This window comes from Cebus imitator, unplaced genomic scaffold, assembly GCF_001604975.1.
Source record: "Cebus imitator isolate Cc_AM_T3 unplaced genomic scaffold, Cebus_imitator-1.0 Scaffold149, whole genome shotgun sequence".
In the NCBI taxonomy this organism is placed as follows: domain Eukaryota; kingdom Metazoa; phylum Chordata; class Mammalia; order Primates; family Cebidae; genus Cebus; species Cebus imitator.
In genome coordinates this window covers 862,113-877,424 of record NW_016107464.1, presented here as the reverse complement: position 1 = coordinate 877,424, position 15,312 = coordinate 862,113, and the positions used below count along the sequence as shown (strand labels likewise).

Here is a 15,312-nt window from a genome sequence, read left to right as displayed (position 1 = left end):
AAACTCCGTCTCAAAAAAAAAAAAAAAAATAATAATAATAATAATAAAAACAACCTATTAACACAGTGTCTGACACATAGTAAGTGCTCAATATTAATGTTCAACAAAATAGTAACTATTTCCATGATGAAGGTTCCCAAGGGAATAAATTATCCTTAGAGTTTTATTTGATATTTCACCTTTATTCTATTCCCAGTAGTTGACTGGGATCTTCCTCTTCAGTTTAGGAATGAAATTCAGACTCCATGGCTTCTATGAGTGGAGGGAAGGCATGCCTAGATCAGAACAATCTGCCTCCCTACTCCAGCACATCAAAGGAAAGTAGCAGCTTTGGGGATCTAAAGCTCTTGGATCTTTCAGGACCAATGAGATGGAAACCATCTCTGTGGGGAGATGCTACCAGTCATGGGAGGCTTTTGGAAGGTTCAGTAAGGTGAGCTTTCCCAGGAGACTTGGGCTCCCAAAGGAGGGGCAAGAAGAGTATGTTGAAACTGACAAGGCAATGCCAATCTTGTCTGTAGTGTGCTTCCCATGGCTGGCACACTGAGTCCTACAGAGGTCCTCTTTTATATGTCAGAAGGACAGGACCCCATAGAGTGTGCCATGCACCCAGTACAACATCAGGGAGGATAAGGCAGCTTCTCTCTGACCTTTTGGGTCTGCCCAAAGGAAGCCATTCACAAAACTCATGAGTAGCACCTTTCAAGAAACATATCTGGATTTGTTTCAGCATCTTTGTGTAGGGGTTGACTACACAATCTTAAATAAGAAGCAGTGTGCTCAAGAACTCTTTCACAAACACTCTTACACAAAGGTTCATAGCAGCATTAGTCATAATAGCCAAGAAGCAGACACAATCCAAATGAACATCAACTGATGAATGGATAAGTAAAACGTGGTGTATTCATACAATGCAATATTATTTGGCTAAACAGAAATGAAGTAGTGACACATGCTATGACATGAATTGAAAACATCATGCTGAGTGAAACAAGCTAGTCACAAAAGACCACATACTGTATAATTCCACTTATATGAAGTATCCAGAATAGGCAAATCCATAGAAACAGAAAATAGTTTAGTGGTTGCTGAGGTCTGAAAGGGATGGAAGATTGAGGAAGAACAGCTAAGAGGTTTGGGGTTTCTTTGGGGGGAGTGAAAATGTTCTAAAATTGTGGTGGTCATTGTACAACCTGTAAATATACTAAAAGCCACTGAATTGTACACTTTAAGTGGGCAAATTGTATAGCATGTAAATTAAATCTCAATAAAATTTAAAAAAAAAACAAACAAAAGAAGAAACTATTCTTGTCTTCCTGGAAGAGGACAGGGGAGAGAGGGAGGTTCCATTTTCACTGTTTTTTAAATCTTTTGAAATTTGTACCATAGGTTTCTATTATATGTTCAAAATATTATACATATATATATTTAAATTTTCTTTTCTTTTTTCTTTCTTTCTTTCTCTCTTTTTTTTTTTTTTTTTTTTTTTTTTTTTTTTTTTTTGAGACAGAGTTTCGCTCTTGTTGCCCAGGCTGGAATGCAGTGGTGTGATCTCCGCTCACTGCAAACTCCACCTCTTAGGTTCAAGCAATTCTCCTGCCTCAGCCTCCTGAGTAGCTGGGATTACAGGCATGCACCACCACACCCGGCTAATTTTGTATTTTTAGTAGAGACAGGGTTTCTCCATGTTGGTCAGGCTGGTCTTAAACTCCTGACCTCAGGTGATCCACTTGCCTCAGCCTCCCAAAGTGCTGGGATTACAGGCGTGGGCCGCCGCACCTGGCCATATATTTTTAATTTTTTAAAGAAGCAGTGTAATGTTGCTTTGGAGTCAGATAAACTAGTTGAAATCTTGCTTTGAATTCTGGTTAGGTGACTTTTGTAATTTGTTTTTATCTAACTAATCTAAGTTTTCATAAAATTAATATATTAATAGTCCCCATACCAAAGAAATGGGAGGATTATATGCAACAGTCTACGTAAAAAACCTAATCTACTGCCGGGCGCAGTGGTTCAAGCCTGTAATCCCTGCACTTTGGGAGGCCGAGGTGGGTGGATCACGAGGTCAAGAGATCGAGACCATCCTGGTCAACATGGTGAAACCCCATCTCTACTAAAAATACAAAACATTAGCTGGGCATGGTGGCGTGTGCCTGTAATCCCAGCTACTCAGGAGGTTGAGGCAGGAGAATTGCCTGAACCCAGGAGGCGGAGGTTGCGGTGAGCCGAGATTGCGCCATTGCACTCCAGCCTGGGTAACAAGAGTGAAACTCTGTCTCAAAAAAAAAAAAAAAAAAAAAAAAAAAAAAAACAAAAAAAAAAAAAAAAAAAAAAAAAAAAAAAAAAACAACCTAACCTAGGACCTGACACTGGCATACAGTAAGCATGGAACAAATGGGTCTCAGAATAATGAAATAGGAAACATATGCATCCCTTCCACTGCAGCTCAAATGTACTCAGAAATTCTCTTCAGTCCATACCCACAGGAGCTGACTTTGCTACGAATAAAAACAGTATTGTCCCCTATAAAGGTATACCAGTATGTGTCTACCAAGACAGAACTCACCCACCCATGCCATGTATACTAAAGGAGAGCCCTGATGAGGTCACCAGTCTGTCTGGCTGTGATGTCAAGAAATGCTGAGACTGCAGCCTGCTAGAGATTCTCCAGTGGGGCTGGGGTTCAGGAGGGAAGAAGGCCAACTCCTTTTGTCCAGAGGGAAATTGTACTCCATCCAGGTGGCTGGGTAGAGGAAAACTCAGCTTCTGAAGACCCAATAGTTTATGTTAGTCAAAAACATGTTACATATCTCAGAAAAGCATTTTTCTAACCAAATGATTCATTTCAAGATTCTTGAGAAGAGTGGCTCTGTAGGACACTTAAGACTACAATTAATAAGACTGCAAGGGAGATTCATAAAGAAATTTCAAAAATCTCTAGAAAACTCCATGTGAAATCTCAGGATTCCAGCCAAGGACCTTAGTTTAAAAGTGCTCTCCTCTAGAATTACTGAGAGGCTTTTGCAACGTAGCAAGTCAATATCACTCTAAGGAGATGGGTATAGATGTCCCTGCCCAGGAAGGGATGACTTACTTTGAAGCTGTACCTGACAATGTTCTGGGGTGCATGTGGGTTGTTGGCTGTCAAAATCCGAGTGAATTCCTCCTTTAACTCCTGAGGGAAAGAAATACCAAGAGGGTCATAGGTGAAGGCCACCCAACCCCATCTGAGGCTTACAGGATCCCCCAGAGTATCAGCAGACATTTCACATCCAAGTTCTGGGCAAGCTCCTAATCGTGTACTATGGAAGAACACATCTCTGAACCTGAAAGACGTACAAGGAGCAAGGATAAGAGGCTACTCACTCACCGCATCGGTCAACTCCAGCTGGTCAGGGGGTCTAACTGTGGCTTTGGACTGGGCCCATTCATCTGTACCTTCTCCCACTTCAGTCCCTGAATCTTCATCCTAGACAAAAACCTCACATGAGGCTGGGAGTGTCTGATCTAATTAGACAAGCAAGCAGGAGGCCTGTTTATTCACAAACAATCCCAGAAGCCAAGCTCTGTCCCTTGTATGAAGAATACAAAATGTACAACATATCACTCATGAAAGAGTCCAAAAGAACTGCTCAGGCCAGAGTTCTCATTGTCTGGAAGATCCTGGCCACCTCTGCCTTGGGGGTCAGGGTAGCTGGAACTTGGAATGTTGTTGGTAGGCCTTTGGCCCCAGTAGTGGGACCAGAAGAACTGGTTCCTCCCTACTGCCTTCTGTAAAGCCCAGAAGCTAATGTCTAGGACCAACAGCCAAAGGCAGGGCTTTATGCAAAGTGGTTTAGACATCAAGAAAGGATGATAAGTTGTTATTCAACTTTAGTTTATATTTTATCTTCCCATCTGCTACCTTAAGGTTACCCAAGACTCTCTGTACTTAGTTACCTTAAGTCCCACAGTCCCATTAGATCCTTGGAGCAAAAAAATCAAGAACTAGAAGGTTTGCCTTTCCCTGGTAGATACTTAAACATCTTGCCAAAGTGGCCCATGACATATTTTTTTAAATGTTCACCCTTACTAACAAAATTATACAAAATAAAACAATATTTTTTTTAACTATAAAACTGGCAAACTAGAAAACAACCAAAGCTAATATCCAGCATTCATGAGGCTGTGGGAAAATGAGCACTCACAAATTAGTACCTTTCTAAAACTCAATTTGAAAATATTTATCAAAGCCTAATAACTGTTTATACTCTCTGACCCAAATTTGTACATGTAGGAATTTATATTAAGGAATATGCCCAAAGATTTAGGTGCATTGATGTTTGTTAGATGATTGCTAATAACAGTGAAAAAAGAAACATTTATTTATTTATTTATTTGAGATAGAGTCTTGCTTTGTCACACCCAAGCTGCAGTGCAGTGGCACGATCTCAACTCACTACAACCTCCACCTCCTGGGTTCAAGCAATTCCCTTACCTCAGCCTCCCAAGCAGCTGGGACCACAGACATGCACCACCATGCCCGGCTAATTTTTGTATTTTAGTAGAGATGGGGTTTCACTATGTTGGCCAGGCTGGTTTTGAACTCCTGACCTCAAGTGATCTGCCTGCTTCAAATTCTCAAAGTGCTGGGATTACAGGCATGAGCCACCGCATTCAGCCAAAAAAGGAAACGTCTAAATGTCCAACAATGAGGCATGGTTGAACAAATTATGGTACAGTCTTAAGGAACATATGGTAAAATATTATGCAGTAATTTCAAATGACGCTATAAAAGTATATTTATTAGCAATGGAAGGTACTCTAAATATTTTATGTGAAAAACATGTTATAAAATAACATATACAGTTCTGTTCCATTTAAAAATAAGTATATTTCTCCCCCTTATTCCTCCAAAAGAAAAATAATAAATAAATACATGTAATTTTATATATGCACAAAAATATCTAAGAGGATGTAACATCACATGTTAACTAAAGTTATTATAGGATGGTAGGTTTAGGGTGATTTTAATATTCTTTTAGTTCATTTGCATTTTCTAAAAACATACAGATAATATTTTCAACAGAAAAAAAAACATTATTAGCATCTTGCTGAAAGATGATGATAGTCTCAGCACTTACTTTCTTCCTGGTTCCTCTGCCTATGCTGATGCTCTAAATGAAGAACAGAAAACAGAAGATAGGTCATAAGCAAATTGACATGGAAATATCATAAACAGTATTGCAGGGAGGCTCCTGCCCAGGAATCTCACAGTCAAAGGACGCTGAGCCTTCCCAAGTTTCAGAAACAGTCTCAGTGACAATTTTAGCCCAGCCAGAGAGGTCCTATATCTGAGGCAAGCCGGTTTCAGCATTAGTGGGAATGACCCATGAAGAGCATGACCAAGTAACTTAGCACTGGAATTTCTTATTTGCAACTAATTCAACAAATATTTTTAAAGCATATTCTAAGTGTTCATCTCTGTACCAGGCAATAAAGGGATTTCAAAAACAGTTTATATTCATAAACACTTTTGGGGATGAATATACGCTCTTCATGAGCAGACACTTTGTTTTTTACACTGCTGCACAAAGACCCAGCATCTAGAACAATGCTCTGAACATAGTAGGTATTCAAAATACTTACTGAATAGATAAATGAATGCCATCAAAACCCATTAGTCATTATAACCCTGGAAAAAGTGTTTTTCCCTATAATCTTCAGATTCCTCATCTGTAAAATGCATAGGATTGGATATGATAACCTTCCTGTTCTAACATGCTTAAATTTGATGTTCTCAAGAGAAACATGCTCAAATCAATTTGATGAACATTAGTGGAGTGCCTAATTGTGTGTTAGGCACTGACCTAAGCAGTGGGAGGAAGAAAGATGAGGTCCCTGCCCCAATTTGCTCAAGGTCCGTGGAGGACGGATGAGTGTGATCAATGCTCATCACTCACTCACTCACTCAGCATATGTTCCTTTGAAAGTCAGTTCTGTGCCAGCAACAGAGATACGTGTGCACAGGGTATGGTGGAAGTACGTGGGTCACCTACCCAGCCTGGGGTACAGAGAAAAGGCTTACAGAGGTGACCGTTTCTTCTTCTTTCTTCTTTTCTTCTTCTTTCTTCTTTTCTTCTTCTCCTTCTCCTCCTCCTCCTCCTCCTCCTCCTCCTCCTCCTTCTTCTTCCTTCTTCTTCTTCTCCTTCTCCTTCTCTTCTTTCCCCCTCCCCCTCCCCCTCCCCCTCCTCCTCTTCTTCTTCTTCTTCCTTCTTCCTTTTTTTTTCTTGAGACAGAGTTTCCCTTTTGCCACCCAGGCTGGAGTGCAATGGTGCAGGCTTGGCTCACTGCAACCTCTGCCTCCCAGGTTCAAAGATTCTCCTGCTTCGGCCTCCCAAGTAGCTGGGATTACAGGCATGCACCACCACATGCAGCTATTTTTTTAATATTTTTTATTGTATTATTATTATTTGAGATGGAGTTTTCGCTCTTTTCCCCAGGCTGGAGTGCAATAGTGCAATCTTGGGTCACTGCAAACTCCGCCTTTCTGTTTCAAGTGATTCTCCCGCCTGAGCCTCCTGAGAAGCTGGGATTACAGGCATCTGCTACCATACCTGGCTAATTTTTGTATTTTTAGTAGAGATGGGGTTTCACCATGTTGGCCAGGCTGGTCTTGAACTCCTGACCTCGTGATCCATCCACCTTGGCCTCCCAGTGTTTGGATTACAGTCATGAGCCACCACACCCACCCTATTTTTTATATTTTTAGTAGAGACAGGGTTTCAGCATGTTGGCCAGGCTGGTCTCAAACTCCTGACATTAGGTGATCCACCCACCTTGGCCTCCCAACATGTTGGGATTACAGGCATCAGCCACTGCACCCAGCCAGAGATGACAATTCCTTAACTGGGTGTCAAAGGACAAGTATGCATTGTCTAGGTGGAGAAAACGTTTTTCAGAAGGAGAAAATATCATGTACAAAGTTGGCTGAGTGCGGTGGCTCATGCTTGTAATCCCAGCACTTTGGGAGGCCGAGGTGGGCAGCTCATCTGAGGTCAGGAGTTCGAGACCAGCCTGACCAACATGGTGAAACCCTGTCTCTACTAAAAATACAAAAATTAATCGAGTGTGGTAGCACGCACCTGTAATCCCAGCTACTCGGGAGCCTGAGGCAGGAGAATTGCTTGAATCCAGGAGGGAGAGGTTGCAGTGAGCTGAGATCATTCCAGTGCACTCCAGCCTGGGCAACAGAGTGAGACTCCATCAGAAAGGAAGGAAGGAAGGGAGGGATGGTAGGAGGGAGGGAGAGAAAGCTAGAGAGAAAGAAAGAAAGAAAGTTAGTTAGTTCTACCAAAGAAACCAACAAAAATCCCACAGTATATATATAGAATAAATAGGTGTTTCAGATGATCAAGTATGAGGGAGATCAGGGGACTGGAGACATGAGGGAGGGGCTCTTGGAAGGAGCAGGCCTAGCTCACAGAAGGAGGGGTCTCTGCAGCAGAGGAGCCAAAGGGGACACATTGGTGGCAGCATGGCACATTGGAAAGGAACCTCTGGTTCCAGCTCTGTCACTGACCACCTGTGTGATCTTGGAGGACCCTCTGGGTCTTGGTTTCCCAAATGCAAAGAGAGGGAGTTAGACTAGATGGGGTCTTACACCTCTTGCATGATAGGGTCTTTGGGAGAGGGTTGGAGGGTGGAAGCGAGGAAAGGGATTCTAGGGAAAGAGAAAAGCATGCCTCAGCTTGGGCTGGGATTATTGCTGGTAGAGCAGGCAGCAGGATTCAGAGTTCTGCCAGGTTGCCAGGGTTTCCAACGATAGGCACGTTCTCAAAGCCTAAGCCATATGAGCCAAAGAGCTACTTTCCTTTGAAGAGCTTTTGATCCATAAGGTCATGGGATAGAAGCGTCACAATGTGTAACAACATTTAGGCTCACAATATAGCAGAGAAAGGCCAATCCCAACCCAAACCACAAGACTTAAATAGAAAATGAGATCCAGTTACCGCTGCCCCCTGTAAATATGTCTGTAAAACATTTATCTGGCAATAAAAGAACTGACAAGGCAATTTGAGTGTAATTGTTTTTGGCAGTTGGAAATATTTCAATTAACACACTATAAAAGCCACACTATAATAAATGCAAAACAGGCCAGTGAAATCAGCTACAGCCCTGACTTCCCAACCATGGCAAAGGAGATTGAATGTCAGGCTGCCACTTTGGCCCCTTGGTCTTGCAGAATGAGAAGCCTGAGACAGACAACCCTGAATTCCTGAAAGGCTTTTGATGGTTCCTCCTAGAAGCTATCAAGCCACAGAAGAAAATTTCAAACTCTTCCCCAAGCCCTCAAAACTCTATCATCTGGCCCCAAGCCTCCATTCCAGCCTGTTCTCCTACCACCGTGTGCTGGGACTCCCAGGTGCAGTCAGCAAGTCCCTGAGCCTGGCCTGTGTTTTCCCACTTCTCCACCTTTGCTGTTATCATTCCTCCGCCAGGAATGTCATCTTCCCCTTCCCTCTCCCTGCCCCCACTACCTCTGCCTAACAAAATTCTACCCAACTAGCCTCTGCTAGTTCTTCATCTAACTTTTCCTTTTCCACCTTTCTCCTACCTCCCTCTACTCTTCCTTTCCTCACTTTAAGCGAGGCTACCCTCCATGTTCCATCACAAGTACTGAATGATCAAATGTATCTTCAAATAGACACTCTGTTACAGTCTCTGGGTCGTGTCTGAAAAGAAGCATAACACTGCAGTATACATAGGAGGCAGCTTGACATTCTTAAGCTATTGACTAAAGAAAGTCCTCTTCTCTTGGCTAGGTCATTCCATTTGGCCAAGGGAAGATGTCTATGAAAGAGCGAGGCAGGAAGAGGAAATCCTCCCAGCCCACCATGGCAGACAATGTAGTCCTGGTGATCAACGGGATAACAGATATCCCAGCCTGAACTCCTTCACAGCAGAGCATTTTTCTATCCTTATTGCTGTGGATTTCAGTGTGAGCACTGTGAGAGCAGGAACTGAGTCTTATTTTGGATCACTAGCACAGAGGCTAGCACTTGGATGGAAGTCACTGCCCTTATAAAAGTCACCAGTCACAACTCAGCTGCCTAGTGGTCACTTCTCAGTTCTCTTATAGGACCTGACATTGCTGAGGGCTCCCTCCCTCCTCCTTGAAACTTCTCCACCACCTTCTTTTCCATGTTACTGATCTCTCCAATGGCTCCTCAATATCCTTGACCTCTCCAGGGATATATGCTTGACCCTCTGGTCTTTCTATTCTACACCCTCCCCTTGGCTACTCTTATCCCCCACGCATAGCTTCATCTTCCATCTTCCACCTTATGATGAAGCTCAAATCTATTTATTATTATTCTTTCTTTTCCCTGAGACAGGATCTTGTGACCAGGCATGGTGGCTCATGTCTGCAATCCCAGCACTTGGGGAAGCTGAGAAAGGTGGATTACTTCAGGCAAGAAGTTGGAGACCAAACTGGCCAACATGGTGAAACCCCATCTCCACTAAAAATACAAAAATTAGTCGAGCATGGTAGTGTGTGCTACTCAGGAGGCTGAAGCAGGAGAATCACTTGAACCCAGGAGGCAGAGGTCACAGTGAGCTGAGACTTAAAAAAAGAGAGAGAGGGAGAGAGAGACAGAGACAGTATCTTGGTCTCCCCAAATCTATTTTTGTAACTTAGACTTCCCAGAACCTCATATTCAAATTAATGACAAAGTACTCAAACTCAATATCTATAAAACTGACCTGATTTCTTCACCCTAAACTGTCACTTCCTCCAGGATTCCCTCTCTCTCAAGTGCATTACCATTCATTTAGTCACCCAGGTTGGAAACTAGGAACCATTAAAGATGTTTGTCCATTCTTCACCCTCTCACTAGGATTATGTTTCAAAGCCTAACAATTCTAATTCTTTAATATCTTTCTTAACTATCTTTAATTCAGGCCCTTACTATTTTTTGCCTAACCACATTTGATCTCCCTAACTCCAGTTTCTCTCTACTCTAATAATTATATCATTATAATTATTTTCAGCTACTGAGCACTTACTCTGGCCCAGTCATTTACTAAGCTATTTATGTAAATTATTTCATTGAATCTTCACAACCACCCTGTGGAGTATGAGCTGTCATTATTTCTACCTTACGAGAAAACTGAGGTATAGAGACACCAAGCAACTGACCCAAAGTTGACCAGGATTTGAACCCAAACTCTTAATCACTATCTACAAATGATCTTCCTAAAACATAAATATGATTGTGTCATTCTCTTGATTGAAAGCCTCCAAGGGTTCAAGACCAGCCTGGGCAATAAAGCAACACCCTGTCTCTACAAAAAAAGAAAAAAAAATTAATTAGTTTGATGTAGTGGTGTGTGCCTGTACAGCTACTTGGAAGGCTGAGGTAAGAGGATTGCTTGAGCTCAGAAGTTCAGGGCTGCAGTGAGCTATGATTGTGCCACTGTGCTCCAATCTGGGCAACACAGTGAGACCTTGTCTCAAAATAAATAATAAAATAAAATGAAGTCTCCAAGAGCCCATCCTCCACCATGAGATGAAGCCCAAATCCCCAAATATGACATCTACTTCATCTCCTACTTTTCCCCTCCTACAGCCACACTCAGTCACTTACAATTCTCCCTAAGCTTATGTAGGAAAGATCCATGTATGCAGAGGGACTGAGCCTATGTCTCCAGTGGTTAGATAAGCCCCGAGCCTTACACGGATGATAGTAGCTGACCTAGAGATGGTATCTCAATGTAGTTTTGATTTGCATTTCTCTTATGACCAGTGATGATGAGCATTTTTTCATATGTTTGTTGGCCTCACGTATGTCTTCTTTTGTAAAGTGTCTGTTCATATCCTTTGCCCACTTTTGAATGGGCTTGTTAGTTTTTTTCTTGTAAATCTGCTTTAGTTCTTTGTAAATTTTGGATATCAGCCCTTTGTCAGATGGGTAAACTGCAAAAATTTTTTCCCAATCTGTTGGTTGCCGATTCACTCTAATGATTGTTTCTTTTGCTGTGCAGAAGCTGTGGAGTTTGATTAGGTCCCATTTGTCTATTTTGGCTTTTGTTGTCAACCATCTCACGCCGGTAAGAATGGCAAACATTAAAAAATCTGGAGACAGCAGATGCTGGAGAGGATGTGGAGAAGTAGGAACACTTTTACACTGTTGGTGGGAGTGTAAATTAGTTCAACCATTGTGGAAGACAGTGTGGCGATTCCTCAAGGACATAGAAATAGAAATTCCATTTGACCCAGCAATCCCATTACTGGGTATATATCCAAAGGATTACAAATCGTTCTACTATAAGGACACGTGTACACGAATGTTCATTGCAGCACTGTTTACAATAGCAAGGACCTGGAACCAACCCAAATGCCCATCGACGATAGACTGGATAGGGAAAATGTGGCACATATACACCATGGAATATTATGCAGCCATCAAAAACGATGAGTTTGGGTCCTTTGTGGGGACATGGATGAACCTGGAAACCATCATTCTCAGCAAACTGACAGAGGAGCAGAAGATCAAACACCGCATGTTCTCACTCATAGGCGGGTGTTGAACGATGAGAGCACATGGACAAAGGGAGGGGAGCACTACACACTGGGGTCAGTTGGGGGGACATAGGGGAGGGACGGTGGGGGGTGGGGAGCTGGGGGGATAGCAGGGGGAGAAATGCCACATGTAGGTGATGGGGAGGAAGGCAGCAAATCACACTGCCATGTGTGTTCCTATGCAACAATTTTGCATGTTCTTCACATGTACCCCAAAACCTAAAATACAATAAAATAAATAAATGGGATAGTAGCTGACCTAGAAGGGGACTGTCCACATAAAATGTCTCCTCTTTCCTTAGGTTCACAGGATTTCTTTCATAAACTATCTGACTTCTCTGCTCTGTGCCAAGCATCTTTCTCCCTTCCCTCAATACTACCAATCACGATGTCTGGTCACCCTTCTGTCAGGCCAGCCTCTACATGGGTCCCTTTACCTCATTCAAGATGCCACCTCTCTGGGCCTCTAACCCCCTTATTCTAGAACAACTCTGGATCACCTCCTTGGCTCAGTACACTTTTGGATGATCTTTAAGTTAACACCCCTCCTAACTTGGCCCAGCCCTAAGGACTGTCTTTTTCCATAAGCAGCCTCCAGTGCAGCCCCACTCGGTCTGTCCTGGGACATGAGGAAGCCAAAGGGCACACAGTAAATCCCAAAGAAGTCTGGAAAGCTGTGGAGAAGAGCTGAGAGAGAATGAGATGTCTGGAAAGAGACATTCTCATGTAGAGCAGTGACATACCAAGGGCAGATGCTTGAAGTCTGTCTGCAGCGGGGTTAGGGGAGGGGAGAGAGGCAGAGACAGTTGATTACCATCACCATCCCTAACTGCAATCTAGTGAGTACTCTAGCTAGGCACCTTGTTGGGTATTATATGGTCATTGTTCCCGATCTTCACAGCCTCCCCGAAAAGTAGATGAAACTGTTCCCATTTTAAAGACAAGGACACTGAGAATTGTTCAGATCAAATGACATAGTCAATGGAAGGATACACTGAAAACAAAAATTCTAGTCAATGTAAGAGTTAATTACTATCACCACCTATTGGTCATTTACTTGCATTTAGACCTGTTTTGATTCACGACCCCACTGAACAATGCAAGCCATCTATTTGTCCCTCAGCATATTTTAGGGATAAATAAGGAGATAAAAAATTCTTAAGCTGTTCTCTATCATAAATACATAATATTTTAAAAATGAGTATGTGATCAGATGGAGCCATGGAACCCAAGTGTGTGGGCTTTGAAGTCAACCATAGCTGCGTTTGAGTCCCCACTCTGCTACTTGCTAATAGTTTTATGACCCCAGGCAAGTTAATTGTCTTCTTTGAACCTCAGTATCCTCATTTTTTAAATGGGCATTATAATGACACCCTCAGACAATCATAGGCTTGTTGTAAGGATTAAATGAGTCAACACACATAAGGTGCATAGTGTGGGGCACTTTATGTGCAACTGGCCAGAGTGTGTGCCCAACAAATGATGGCTGACAGAATTACATTCTCATTTATAGACCCTGCTCTGAGACCCTGCTCTCATTTATAGACCCTCCCTCAGCCACACGGGATCTGTGTAGCCCTTTGCCTACTAGGAAGCACCTGCCTTAGGGATGACTACATTTCAGCAGCTCACATCTCTGCTCAAGAGTTCAATGCTGAGACGATTGTTCCTGGAAAGAGGGGCTCTTCGAAGCATGCAAACCCACAGATGCTGCATCCTCCTTCCTGGGGCTCAGGAGACTTCGTTTACCATCTCAGTTGTCTTGGTCCTTATTTTAAAATTCACTAACAGGTTTCCATTAAGCTAAATTGAAACTAAATACCTCACCAGATTGCAGTTTCGGTTTCTAAAAGGGTAAAAGCTCTTAGTCCCAAAGGAACTGCAGCAATTCACCAACAAATCTTCCTCCAGCTACACTGAGTACATTTTAAATCTCTGAGCCTAGTGTAGTGTCAAAAGCACACAAAAGGCACTCAATAAGTGTTTGTAGTTGAAAAAAAATATTAAAACTTTGAACAGTGGTACGCAGGGTGCACTATCATACATTGATGCAAACTTCTTGTACCAAAGTTTGCAATGTGTACCGAAGTTTAAAATGCATATATCCCTCAGCTCAATGGCTCCACTTTCTTGAATTTTCTCATAGAAATATTCACACCTCAGGCTGGGTACAGTGGCTCCATGCCTGTACTCCCAGCATTTTGGGAGGCCAAGGCAGGAGGAACACTTGAGCCCAGGGGTTCAAGGCTAGGCTGGGGAACATAGTGAGACTTCATCTCTACAAATAAATAAATAAATAAATAAATAAATAAATAAACAAAATTAGCCAGGTGTGGCAGTGCATGCCTGTAGTCCCAGCTCGGGAGGATCACTTGAGCCCAGGATGTAGAGGCTGCAGTAAGCTGAGATTGTGCCACTGCATTCCAGACAGGGTGACACAGCAAGACCCTGTGTCAAAAAAAGAAAAAAGAAAGAAAAAAGAAACAGACACACCTGCATAAGAAGAACATACAAACTTGCTTGCTGCAGTTTTATTTGTAATTTTTTAAAATTGAAAAACACAAACAAACATTCACCAATAGGAGCCTAGGTAAATAAATTAAGTAATATAAAATAAGTATAGCACTTCAATGGGATGTTATGCATATTTTAAAAATAATAACTATTGTGCAACATAGTGACCATAGTAAATAGCAATGTATTGGATCAGGTGTGGTGGTTTATCCCTGTAATCCCAGTACTTTGGGAAACCTAGGCAGGAGGAATGCTTGAGGTCAGGAGTTCAAGACCAACCTGGGTGATATAGCAAGATACTCCATCCCTACAAAAATTTTTAAAAATTAGCCAGGTGTAGTGTGGTGTACCAATAGTCTCAGCTTCTTGGGAGGCCGAGGTGGGAGGATCACTTGAGTCCAGAAGGTCAAGGCTGCAGTGAGCTGTGATCATGCACTGCACTCCAGCCTGGGCACCAGAGCTAAACCCTGTCTCAAATCAACAACCTACCCACCCACCCACCCACCCACCAACCAATGTATTTTATTATTGAAAACTGCTAAGAGAATATGTTTTAAGTGTTCTAACCTCAAAAAATTATAAATATGCTAGATAATGCTTATGTTAATTAGCTTGATTGGCTGGGTGTGGTGGCTCACACCTGTAATCCTAGCACTTTGGGAGGCCAAGGTGGGCAATCAACTGAGGTCAGGATTTCGAGATCAGCCTGGTCAACAGGGCAAAACCCCATCTCTACTAAAAATATAAAAATTAGCCAGGTGATGGCAGGTAATCCCAGCTACTCAGGAGGCTGAGGCAGGAGAATCGCTTGAACCTGGGAGGTGGAGGTTGCAGTGAGCTGAGATTGCACCACTGCACTCCAGCCTGGGTAACAGGTGAGACTCTGTCTCAAGATAATAATAATAATAATTAGCTTGATTTAGCCATTCCACAATGTATACATATTTCAAAATACGTTTTATGTGATAAATTGCAATTTTATTTGTCAATTAAAAACAGTATATTATTGAAAAATAAAGTGAAAAGAATGAAGTAAACTTTTATGTATTGCTATGGAAAGCTCTCCAAGGCATATTGTCAAATAAAAAAGCAAGTTACAGGAATAGATCACCCATCTGTTTACTTTAAGAATATGTGGGCCGGGCACGGTGGCTCAAGCCTGTAATCCCAGCACTTTGGGAGGCCGAGGCGGGTGGATCACGAGGTCAAGAGATCGAGACCATCCTGGTCAA

The 15,312-nt window shown here is 42.4% G+C and overlaps 1 protein-coding gene and 1 long non-coding RNA gene across 9 annotated transcripts in view; one reads left to right on the top strand and one right to left on the bottom strand.

Annotated features, from left to right (window-relative positions):
- Window positions 1-491, top strand: part of LOC119473324 — a 14,389-nt gene extending 13,898 nt beyond the window's left edge. Inside the window, exon 3 of the long non-coding RNA XR_005202528.1 lies at window positions 223-491. This is a non-coding gene — a long non-coding RNA (uncharacterized LOC119473324). The remainder of the gene's footprint in view (window positions 1-222) is intronic.
- Window positions 1-15,312, bottom strand: part of DNAI1 (dynein axonemal intermediate chain 1) — a 62,092-nt gene that overhangs the window by 31,455 nt on the left and 15,325 nt on the right. For 7 of the 8 annotated variants that reach the window (XM_017542973.1, XM_037743644.1, XM_017542974.1 and 4 more), the window contains exons 2-4: window positions 5,124-5,156; window positions 3,371-3,469; window positions 3,095-3,175 (exon numbers count right to left, since the gene is read on the bottom strand). In XM_017542973.1, the coding sequence (XP_017398462.1) occupies window positions 3,095-3,175; window positions 3,371-3,469; window positions 5,124-5,156 (213 nt within the window). The remainder of the gene's footprint in view (window positions 1-3,094; window positions 3,176-3,370; window positions 3,470-5,123; window positions 5,157-15,312) is intronic. The other variant, XM_017542975.2, reaches the window with a different exon arrangement.